The 12,501-nt window shown below is 44.1% G+C and overlaps 1 protein-coding gene across 2 annotated transcripts in view; it reads left to right on the top strand.

Moving 5' to 3' along the window:
- LOC308098282 (calpain-15-like) overlaps positions 1–12,501 on the top strand; it is a 34,076-nt gene that overhangs the window by 8,873 nt on the left and 12,702 nt on the right. For both annotated transcript variants that reach the window (XM_080446579.1, XM_080446580.1), the window contains exons 3-8: positions 3,446–3,805; positions 4,251–4,666; positions 6,018–6,514; positions 7,473–7,681; positions 9,570–9,753; positions 10,807–11,030. In XM_080446579.1, the coding sequence (XP_080302705.1) occupies positions 3,446–3,805; positions 4,251–4,666; positions 6,018–6,514; positions 7,473–7,681; positions 9,570–9,753; positions 10,807–11,030 (1,890 nt within the window). The remainder of the gene's footprint in view (positions 1–3,445; positions 3,806–4,250; positions 4,667–6,017; positions 6,515–7,472; positions 7,682–9,569; positions 9,754–10,806; positions 11,031–12,501) is intronic.

The following is a 12,501-nucleotide window of genomic DNA, read 5'->3' as shown; positions in this document are numbered from 1 at the left end:
CTGATAACCGAGTGGTTAGGGCACATACCACATAGGCTCTCTAATGTCTGACGGCGAGTCCCCGGTTTGATTCCTGGGCCGGCCAGACCATTTGCTGCATCATTTCACTGCCCTACTCTCTGTCTCACCTTTCCGGTTTCTCTCCAGTGACCAATCAAAAGGAGTTACAAGCTCTGTGCTTGTTTTTTTTTTTTTTTTACAGCATTTTTACAATTCCTCAGAGAGACATAGACAAATACACACACAGTGACCAACACAACAGACAACACACAGACACAAATACTGTAGTGCCCTCGGTTAACTACAGGATGAAGCACATGCTTGTATGCACACTCCCCCCACCCACACACACACCCACACACACCCCCCCCCCACACACACACACACACACACACACGCACGCACGCACGCACGCACGCACGCACGCACGCACGCACGCACGCACGCACGCACGCGCGCACGCGCACACACACACACACACACAGACACCTCGCAACACTTTGCAAGTGCAAGCAGCAATGCCTTTCATCAATTTATTGAAGCAAACTGTAAAATGGAACCTCATTGGTCCATGTCTATACTCAGAACTGAATTATGGTAACACTCCTTTTGGTAACAAAAATGTGTCAACAGATCTACAAGCTCACATGAGATTGTAGATCTGCTCATTCCACTATTTGTCGTACGACGTAGTAGCATACAAAGTAGGGCTTAAGTGATTCACTCATTTGAAATGAGTGAATGATGTCATTGATGTGACAGACGCACTTTGCAAGCATGCTTCGTTAATTAAAATGGTATTGATTTCTTGACTGGTTCTTGGAAGAAAGCCTGAACATAAAATGTCTCCATAGCAACAGTCAAAAAGTGCCATACCTCAAGTGTGGCAATGCAAGCGGCAGCATACAGGCAGGTTGTTCCAAGATAGCTCTGGAAAGAAAATAGCTCAGCCCTGCATCAAAGGAACACCTGGCCAGGTTGGGAAGGTTTGCACCGACTGCAGTAAACTAGCTAAGAAGGTGCTGATGAGTACGGCTTCATGCCAGCCCTTCCAGCCCAGCTAGAGACTGTCTGAGTTGCCAACTGCAACTCACCGACACACACGACACACACGCGCACGCACGCACGCACGCACGCACGCACGCACGCACGCACGCACGCACGCACGCACGCACGCACGCACGCACGCACGCACGCACGCACGCACGCACGCACGCACGCACGCACGCACGCACGCACGCACGCACGCACACACACACACACACACACACACACACACACACACACACACACTCACGCGTGTGCACACACACACACACACACACACACACACACACACACACACACACACACACACACACACACACACACACACACACACACACAGTAATACTTGTGACGACAGCGTTTTCTGCAATAAATGCCATTTTTACCTGTACCTAATAAAAACCTTTACCCCTAACGCTAACGGCAACCACAACCGTTACCTAACCCCGACGCCTACCTAAACTCTTTTCCTAATTGTAAACCTGGCTCTAAAAATCTTTGTTCGTCATGACAACATTTCTCGTCCAGGAAAATGAGTAGAACTTGAGAATTTGACCTTGTGAGGTCATCTGACCTCCATGAGTATAGTAATACCTGGTGGTACACACACGCGCGCACACGCACACACACACACACACACACACACACACACGCATATGCACGCATGCACATGTACATACACACGCACGCACACACACACTCAGGTCATTTGGTCTGGACACATTATATACGTAGTTCTTATATGCACAATGCAGGAAAGCAATCTGATGTGGATTACTGTGTTACTTACTGATTTATAAAGTGCCCCCCCCCCTCAGATAACAATACACTACATACAGTAGCCTACAGGCTATATTTAGTGTGAAGGTAACATCCAGCATAGTGCATGAAAGAGGTAAATAATCCATTGTTGTGTGGGGCAGCGTTTCGGCGTCTGTGAGGCCGGCCAGTCAAAAGCGCACTTTATGCTATGCAGCTTTGTGCAGCCTCGGCACATTCAGCAGTTTCATTAATCCATTAAAACCGGGTAAAGCATCCGTGTCATTTTATAGTTGGATATTTCTAAAATAGCAGATGTACAAGCTCGCAGGGCGTCACTTCGTGCCGCGCTGCGAGCTTGCACATCTGCTATTTTGGAATTTGTTTTTGAAAAATCTTGAAAGTGTTTGAAAAAAATAGCAGATATACAAGATATAAAAATACAGATATACAATAGCAGATATACAAGCTCACAGCGTGTCACTTCATGCCGCGCTGCGAGCTTGTACATCTGCTATTTATTTTTTATTTATTTTTAATCTTGAAAGATTAATTTTGAAATATTTTAACACAAATCTTCTCTTCTGGCGGGTCCGTGGCCAAATACATATCCTTCTGGGGGTCCTTGGCACGAAAAAGTTTGAAAACTACTGATTTAGAAGGCATTTTGTAGAATGGGCCTCAGCCTCAGGTCTTAAAGGGTTAAGGTCTTTGAGCTGCCACCGGCTACGGTAATAAGCACTAGTCTGTGACATGCTGATGTGTCCCACTTTTCATTTTCACTTATATTTCCCTGGCTTCCTTTCTTTTTTTTTTACCTGGCCTCCCTATTTTGCGAATGTCATCAAAAGTGAGATTTCAGAAATGTTAAAACAAAGTTTAAAATAGTTTATTTTCATCATATGACAATAGCGTCTTTCAGCAATGTTCTCACCGGTTGAAACCATGAATGTGAGATGTCGTCACCTCTCTCTCCTTTGTCTGTCTGTCTGTCTGTCTGTCTGTCTGTCTGTCTGTCTGTCTGTCTGTCTGTCTGTCTGTCTGTGCGTGCGTGCTCGTGTGTGTGTGTGTGTGTGTGTGTGTGTTTTCTTTGACTGTGTAAACATAAATAATAATAATAAAAATAAACTTTATTTGTGTAGCACCTTTCATGACGTGAAATGCAGCTCAAAGTGCTTTACAGAGCAAGAATACAATTACAGAAAAAGTACAACTAATTTAACAATAAATCAAAAAAGCAAAGCAAAAGCATAAAACAACATTAAAATAAAAGCAAAACAGGCGGTGAATCAGGCAAAACAGTGAGGACGTGAATAACAACACAGAGATTTAAAAATGAACTAAAAGCAAGAGTCAATAAATAGGTCTTGAGCTGTGCTTTAAAGCTAAAGGGACATTATGAATGTAAAAAGCGTATGTATAATAAGCTAAGGCTTCTCAACCTCCACCTTTTCTTTCTTGTGTTACACATGAATTGTAGCTGTGATATTATTTATTTGTTATTTTATTTATTTGTGTATTTTTAGTTGTAGAAGTTGGAAAAAGAAATACAAAAGAATGAAATTAAACTAAATAAAATCTCTCTCTCTCTCTCTCTCTCTCTCTCTCTCTCTCTCTCTCTCTCTCTCTCTCTCCACAGCTTCTCCTCGGGGTCCGTGCCGATGCGGAGCGCCACCCAGTGGGCGTGTGTCTGCTGCACGTTCCTGAACGCCGCCGGCGCCCCCCGCTGCTCCATCTGCGAGACGCCGCGGCAGAGGCCGCCCCCCGCCGAGGCCCGGTGGACGTGGCTCCGCCCCCGCAGCGCCAGCGGCGGCGTCGGCGGCAGGGAGGAGGACGAGGGGCGGCGCCGCTGGCCGTGCCCGCGCTGCACGCTGGCCAACTCCCCTGGCAGCCTGGCCTGCTCCGTCTGCGGCTTCGCCGGGGCCGGTGGGGCCGGGGAGGCCGGCACGCCTCCCAGATGGGGGGAGACCCCGCCACAGGGCGACCAGCCGCGTGCCCGGTAGGCCTGTGACAATTATTACGCAATCGCCATAATCGCGATTATTTGAGATAATCGCGATTATTTGAGATAATCGCGATTGTTCTTTGCATAATCGTTTCCATGTAGAAAACTTTTCAACCATTTTCAAATATGAAAAAAAGAAGAAATAGCAGATCGAGTTTACAACGCGTCAAGAAGTGACACGTTGTAAGCTTGTAGATCAGCTATTTCCGCTATTTTCACTTTTTTTTAAAGTATAAAATTATTAAATAGGTAATTTCTTTTTATATTTAAGTGGTTTGTCATATCTGCCCTGTGCAATCTTTGATTATGAAGCCTAACATGCAAACAGAAATGTCATTTTTATTCATAATGTTTCACGCCAGAAACACAATTAGAATCGTTAATCGCAATTATCGGTATGACAACTAATCGTCAACTTCCATTTTGTAAACGGTGACAGCCCTAGTCCCCGGCGCTCCATCAGCTGCTCCAGCCCCCTGAAGCTGCAGTCCCACCTCCCGCCAGCGGAGGAGGCAGGAGGGGCGCCGCAGAGCCATCAGGAGAGACGGAAATCGGAGGGCGGGGCCGTCGACAGCAAGACCCTGGCGTGGGACTGTCCCAGGTGCACCTTGCGGAACACGCCCACCTCCATGTCCTGCTCGGCGTGCGGCGGCCCCCGCAAGCTCTCCCTCCCCCAGATCCCCGCCGAGGCCCTGCTCGTGCCGGAGGTCAAGGGTCAAGTGACGATGATGCACCAGAAGGACTCTCCGGCGGGGGCGCTGTCCCTGTCCGTCACCGCCGTAGGGGAGACCTTACCGACGGACCCCCCGTCCGCCCAACCCGCCCCGTCGGCCCTTAGCATGCCCTCCATATCAGGTACATATACAGTACCTGCTGCTTTTTGCTAGCCTGGTTCCAGACCATAGACCCCGCCCACTCTCTGAGTGGACTGCCCTTCTTGGTCTGGTGTTGAAATGTGAGCCTAGGACTTTCTTCGATACAAAAATTACCGTCCAATGAGAGTCGGAGGTGGGGGTGGGTCTAACGATATAGAGCATCGCAGTTCCCGCCCACTTCCTGGTTTTTCGTGGTGCCGGAAGGAACAACTCAATGCATTTTTCCCATTGACATTTCCAAAAATATTTATATCTATTAATTTAAGCCTCGAATCAAGCCATCATGACATGACATGAATCATGACCATAAAACGTTTTTTTCTGTGATTTATTTTATTTTATATTTAATTATATGATATACTATATTAAGTATATTTAATAAATACCCTTTGTTTTGCCGTTTTCAAATTTTTTTTATCACAGAATCAAACGTTTTATGGTCATGATTCATGTCATGTCATGATGGCTTGATTCGAGGCTTAAATTAATAGATAAAAATATTTTTGGAAATGTCAATGGGAAAAATGCATTGAGTTGTCCCTTCCCCCCCCTGCAGCTTCAGGTTGATAATCAGGCTAGCTTTTTGCACCTGATGTCTAACCTCAACGTTTTTATGCTACATATATACAGTGGTGTAAAGTGACTAAGTACATTTACTTAAGTACTGTACTTAAGTAAAAATTTTGGGTATTGTACTTTACTTGAGTGTACTTTTACTTCCACTCCACTACCTCTCAGAGGCAAATGTTATACTTTTACTCCACTGCAATTATTTGAAAACTTTAGTTACTAGTTACTTCGTAGATTTAGATTATTATTACAAAACATACATTAACCACTTCAGCCCTATATACATATCGGCCATTTGAAAATAGCCGATCTACAAGCTCACAATGCGTCGCGATTGTGAGCTTGTAGATCTGCTATTTTCAAAAGATTGTTATACATTTGAAAGCTGAAATGGGACATTCTGCATAATGATTACTTTTACTTCTGGTACTTTAAGTACATTTTTATGCCAAAACGTCTGTGCCAAAACTCAAGTACATTTTGAATTCCAGACTTTTACTTGTAACAGAGTATTTCTATATTGCAGAATTGATACTTTTACTTAAGTAAAAACTTTTAGTACTTTTTCCACCACTGCATATGTATATGCATTTACAAGTCTTAGATTTTTCTTTTGACCTGTTTCTTCCCTATGGTTTCTCCTTGCTCTCCCTCTCTCTGTCCCCCTTTTTCCCCCTGAAAACTACGAACGATTGAACTTGCACAAAGAATATCCACTGCTTCTTTACACCTAAAGTTGATTCTGATTCTGATTCTCATAGGACAGAATAACCCGGTCCCTTGCAGCCGCAGAGAGGTCCCGCCTCCGCCGGCTTGTCTCAACCAATCGCATAATTCCAACCCGCCCCCATCGCCACCACCCGCCGCCGACTCAGATCTCGACACCCCCCAGGACGTTCTGCCGGGCGGCAGGAGGCTCAGCGTGCTCAAAGAAGAAATGTCGCCTTCGACGCCGCTATCAGAGGCGCCGAGGTCGTTCCCGCCCTGCGCCGGTACCCACGGTACCGGCGTGGTGGCCACGGCCGCCCATCGCCAGAGGGCGGAGCAGCAGTGGGCGTGCCCGGCGTGCACCCTCATCAACGGCGCCAGGGCCAAGCACTGCGTGGCCTGCCACACGCCGCAGCGGTACCGCGTGCGGCCGGCTGGCGCCGGCGTGGGGCTCAGGAGGAAGGAGAGCATGCTGGTGGAGGCGCGGCGGCAGAACGACGAGGGAGAGGCCAAGGAACTGTGGGAGAACATCGTCAGCTTCTGCCGCGAGGTTGGTACTATAGACGAGAGACTGTAGGCTGAGTGGTTTTCAACCTTTTTCATGCCAAGGATCCCTAAATTGATATACATTTGCCCGCGGAACCCCCATCTGAAAATGTTTTGTGCCAGGGACCCCCAGAAGCAAAGATTTGAGATAAAAATGCTTTTCGCTTTCAAAAATGTATATATTCAAAGATATGCACACATTTTCATGATTTTTTTAAAATAGCAGATTTACAAGCTCATAGCCTCGGTGCAGTGCTATGAGCTTGTATACATAAGTGGTTAAAATTATGTTGAACTAATTTAGCTGGGGACCCTCTGGTACCCCCCCAAAAGACCACTGGTGGTCCCCGGACCACTGGTTGAGAACCACTGCCGTAGGCCTAGTGCATTGATTGATTGATTGAATTGAATTAACAGTTTGCAAAGACAAGCACAGGGAAGTACAGTTCAATACAAGGTCTGTTAAGGCCCAAGAAAGCACTATGGCTTGTTTCCATTGGGGTCCTTTGTACTCAATTCATCGAAACATTTAATGACAGACAAATGAACACTACTATGCAAAAACATAGTAAAAACGGAAATAAAAATATATACAGTAAACAGTTTGGGGGGGGGGGGGTAGGCTTTGTACAGGGGCCAGTTGAACTGGTGTAGTTGATCTACTATATGTATTTATTGTTTTGTTGTACTGGGCAAAATTACATACTAATATGCCTTTAATTTCAATGTTGTTTCTTTCTATCTCTCGTGTGTGTGTGTGTGTGTGTGTGTGTGTGTGTGTGTGTGTGTGTGTGTGTGTGTGTGTGTGTGTGTGTGTGTGTGTGTGTGTGTGTGTGTGTGTGTGTGTGTGTGTGTGTGTGTGTGTGTGTGTGTGTGTGTGTGTGTGTGTGTGTGTGCGCTGTGACTGTCCTCCTGCGTAAATAACAAATCCACTTTATTTATTTTTAAATGGATTCCCCCAGAACACTGTGACATTCGTGGATGACAGCTTTCCTCCGGACCCTAAGTCAGTGGGCTTCCCTGACGATGACGGAGTACAGCAGCGCGTCAAAAAGTGGCTCCGCCCCCAAGAGATAAACAACTGCAACTTGAGAGACCGTGGCGTGAGGTGGTCCGTGTTCCGCACACTCCGCCCGTCTGACATCTTGCAGGGACTTCTGGGTAATTGCTGGTGAGCCCATATTCCCCCCCAAGAAATAACTTCAAATCAAAAATTCATCATAACAAATGGGAACTATCTGGTTTGGTTGCATTCACTGATTATAACTATTAACTATACTGTACGATACAGAACAGTATGCAGTGTTATACTGTGATCATCAAGACATTTTTATGTTAACTTTGCCGTTAATATCTTTTCATTGGAGAATACAGTATTTATTTTAGGAATGTTTGGTAGATGAGCTGGCTGACACTTTAGAAGTTAAAGATTAACCTTAAAGATTGAATCCGCTGAGGGCACTTGTTCTCAATGTGGGTGTCCTGGGTGGGGTTACCCGTATGTCCAGCTCAATGGACATACACAACTTTTTACACTGTACTTTGGGGTCCCGGTCATAAAACTCATATCAAATGGGGGCCTGTGTGGCCTGTGGGTTTTAAATGACAACGGTTGAGTATGACTGGTAGAGTAAGCTACCTTCAAATAGGTCTGAGACCACCAGAAGGTCATGTTAAAGGGATAGTTCACCCCCAAAATGACTTTTTTTTCTCACCCCATGGAGACTTGAATTCATGGATATTTCTTAGTTTTTTTCGCGTTCCTAAGCCAATAATTTGATGACCAGTGGCGGTTCCCGTATGAGACACAAAGAGTCTCCTTTGTGTCTGCTACCGGAACCGCTGCCTACCGGTCCGCTGGTCATCAAATTATTGGCTTAGGAATGCGACAAAAAAAATGAATAATATCCATGAATTCAAATCTCCATGGGTTGACTAATCGATAGAAAAAAAGTAATTTTATGGGTGAACTATCCCTTTAAGTCCCAATACCTCAGAAGTGTGACAAAGTGAATGAATGCTATGCATGCATTATTAATGCTCAATAGTGTGAGGCTTAATGACCTTGAGCAAAAGCTGCCCACTCCAACAGTAGTACACCGTCCCAGATGGAACTGTGTGTAACCGCATGTGTCAAGTGAATGAAAAAACAACCTGCAAGCTCAGCAACTCTTCGCTGGACGGTGTTTCTTTGAAAAAGGCAAGGCTCCACTCCATAGACTAGAGCAGGATGCGGTCGTCTCATTTCCAGGTAGATTAGGTTTGTTAGTTAATCGTTTCTAACATACTGTGTGTCCCGTAGTGAAACACCTATAGCAGTGGTCATTTTGGCGACTAAAACTATGACGTGATGTCATTAACTAGTTTTTTCACTGACGAAAACTAATTAAAAACTATGATGACTAAAACTATGACTAAATATACTGACAATTTTGTCAACAAAAAAACACTAGACGAAAATGTAAGGGAGGGACTAGTGGACAAGAGATCCAGTAGAACTAAGACAAGTTATTTTATGCTTGGTTTGTGTCCGAAAATAGCCAGTCTACTTCGGCTATTTATAGTTCGGCTATTTTCGGCATACAGCTAAGTATAAATCGTCAAGGCCTGCCGAAATACATTTTAGTCGACTAAATCAACTGTAGATGTAGTCGATTAAAACTAGACCAAAACTATAACATTTCAGATGACTAAAACTAAATGGAATTATATTCAAAAAACAACATTTTGCTGTCAAAATAAACACTGGCATACTTGTTTGTCTTCAGCACTTCCTTTTCCCTGATTTCAGAATCCAAGCTACCCCCTTTAACCTGACTACAACATTTTGCTTTGAAAACTGCAAGAGAAAACCCTTCTTGATCAGACTACAGCGTCACACAAAAGTATCAAAAGTAGCAGATCCGCAAGCTCGAAACGTGTTGCGAAGTGAGCTTGTAGATCTGCTACTTTTGGTCCTTTTGAATTTGAATCCTGAAAAGTAACAGTTTTGGACATATGAGGTTTCTGCCCGACAGAGACGAAGTATAATTATTTTGAATGTGTTGGATGGAGAGCAGGTTCCTGAGTGCGTTGGCGGTTCTGGCCGAGCGGCCTGAGCTGGTGGAGAGGGTGATGGTGACGCGCCAGCTGTGTCCAGAGGGGGCGTACCAGGTGCGCCTGTGTAAGGACGGCTCCTGGACCACGGTGCTGGTGGACGACATGCTGCCCTGTGACCACAACGGCCATCTGCTCTTCTCTCAGGTGACCATTTGGGGTTTATCAGTGGTGTAAAGTAACTATGTACATTTACTCAAGTACTGTACTTAAGTACAGTTTTGAGGTATTTTTACTTTACTGGAGTATTTCCAATTTTCAGTACTTTTACTTCTACTCCACTACATTTTAGAGGCAAATATTGTACTTTTAGTATATTCTTGTATAGTATGTTCTTGTTTGTATGATGTGTTTTTATCTATTTAATTTTTTTTTACTTTCTTATATTTGTATGTCTTATCTGTATGCAATATGGACCCCCTGAGTGTCTGGAATAAAGTTTGAATTGAATACAATTACTCAGGGAACTGGTTACTAATTTTTTTTATTCCGCACTTTTACTTGTAACAGAGTACTTCTACATTGCAGTATTGATACTTTTACTTAAGTAAAATATCTGAGTACTTTTTCCACCACTGGTGTTTACAAAAATAAAAAATTTATATCTGCTATTTTGGAATATTCAACATATAAAATATGGATAAAGGGGGTTAAAATGAGTGAGTCCGGGGACCCCCAGGGGTCCTTGGGGGGGTTCCAGTGGGGTCCCCAGCTTGTAGATCTGCTATTTTTGAAAAAGATCGTGAAAATTTGTGCAAATCTTTGAATATATATATATATTTTTGCCAGACCCAGGGGGTCGGGCCTACATGAGGCTTTGTCGGTCCCCCTCTCCAAACGTTTTCGTCCATACATGGGCATAAAATAGGTCTGTCTTCTGTTCGGTTCCCCTCTCCAAACGTTTTCGTCCATACATGGGCATAAAAGAGGTCTGTCTTCTGTTCGGTCCCCCTCTCCAAACGTTTTCGTCCATACATGGGCATAAAAGAGGTCTGTCTTCTGTCCTCTTTTTGATTGGCCAAGCTTAGCGTGACGTAGTGCTCTGATCTTTCAACTACTAGGGGTCTGGCAGTACCAGGTCACCTGGTTCCCTTGTTTTAAGCAAACATGCTAGAAGCAAAGATTTGAGTTAAACATGTTTTCTTAAAAATATATATATATTCAAAGATTGATTCAATACGTTGTGTCTGTACTCTGTAGGCCCAGAGGAGACAGCTGTGGGTGGCGTTGATAGAGAAGGCTCTGGCCAAGCTGCACGGCTCCTACTTTGCCCTGCAGGCCGGCCGCGCTATCGAGGGCCTGGCCACGCTGACCGGGGCCCCGTGTGAGTCCCTGGCCCTGCAGGTCAGCGCCACCAACCCCCGCGAGGAGCCCATCGACACCGACCTCATCTGGGCCAAGATGCTCAGCTCCAAAGAAGCAGGGTGCGTGTTAAAAGCCGTGCTGGGACTAACGCATTACAACCAGTGGTATTATATTACTTTTATCGGATGCCCCCTTCCTATACAAACCCATTGTAACTTCAAACTCCATTTTAGATTAATCTAAAACACACGTCCTTGGTTCTGGTGACTGATAATGTCCTTCTAATACGTGAGGAGACCGTGTTTTTTTAATTGCTTTTTTCATACATTTTTTGTATTTTTTTGTGAAAATGAAAATAAATAAATACAATAAAGAAATTAAATAAAATAAATGAAAAAATTTATCGAAAAAACACAGCCCCCTCACGTATTAGGCGGGCAGGATGAGTCACCAGAACCAAGGACGGGTGTTTTTGATGAATCTAACATTAAAATGGAGTTTGAAGTTACAATGGGTTTGTATTAATAGGAAGGGGGCGTGTCTGATAAAATGAATATCAAATATCTAAATACTGAATCAAGCAACTTAAAAACTGTCTGTGGGGCTCACAAAAGCCTGAGTAGACGATAAAATGAGTATAACTCTTTTTGAAAGTGAAATATCCCTTTAAGTAAAAGTATCAATACCACAATGCATACATACTCTGGTATTCAGAATTTACTTGAGTAAAAGTGCAAAAGTGTTGGCATCAAAATGTACTTAAAGTACCAAAAGTAAAAGTACTAATTATGCAGAAATCTTCCATTTCGTGTTTTCAAAATGTAACAACTTTTGAAAATAGCCGATCTACAAGCTCACAATGTGTCGCATCGCGGCTCATTGTGAGCTTGTAGATCGGCTATTTTCAAATAGCCGAAGTAGGGCTGAAGTGGTTATTGTATGTTTTGCAATAATAGTAAAAGTTTTGTATTAAAAATAAGTTCCAGAATGGAGCTTTAAATTAACCACTTAGACCATATATAATTCATCGACTGGGGTCCCACGGGGGTCTGTACTTCTGTTTTTCCCTCTACACCAAATCTATTCACCGAAAATAGCTCATAGAACACTGTGTGCCCAGAATAGGAACGCTAGGGTTCATGCGGTTTACACTGTGTGACAAAATGCACCCTCTTTTATGTTTTTAACCCGTTTCATGAATAATACAACGTGTTCCTTTGATGTGCGGCACTGTGGTTCCACTTTGCATCATGACATGTTGATGTAAAGTTGGGTTACATCACTACTGGTATGAGAGAAGCATTCTCTCATACCTGCATAATGCCTGAGGGACTTTGAATTATTACCACCTAGTGGTTCTCAAAGTTGGGTCTGGGGACCCTCAGGGGTCCTTGAGGGGGTTCCAGGGGGTCCCCAGCTAAATTAGGTAATATACCATCAACATCAGTTACCTTAAAGGTAGGGTAAGTGATTTATTTGTTTTGCTTGTTTTTTTTTGTTAAAAGGAAGTGCTATATTCTGATAGTAATCATTGCTACAGAGCGTTTGTTTGGTCACAGGGGTCTCTCCAGCTCTTTAGTAAACAGAATA

The sequence above is a fragment of the Gymnoscopelus braueri genome, assembly GCF_963280865.1.
Source record: "Gymnoscopelus braueri genome assembly, chromosome: 13".
Taxonomy (NCBI): domain Eukaryota; kingdom Metazoa; phylum Chordata; class Actinopteri; order Myctophiformes; family Myctophidae; genus Gymnoscopelus; species Gymnoscopelus braueri.
The sequence above is the reverse complement of the archived record's forward strand: the minus strand, read 5'-3'. Positions and strand labels throughout refer to the sequence as shown.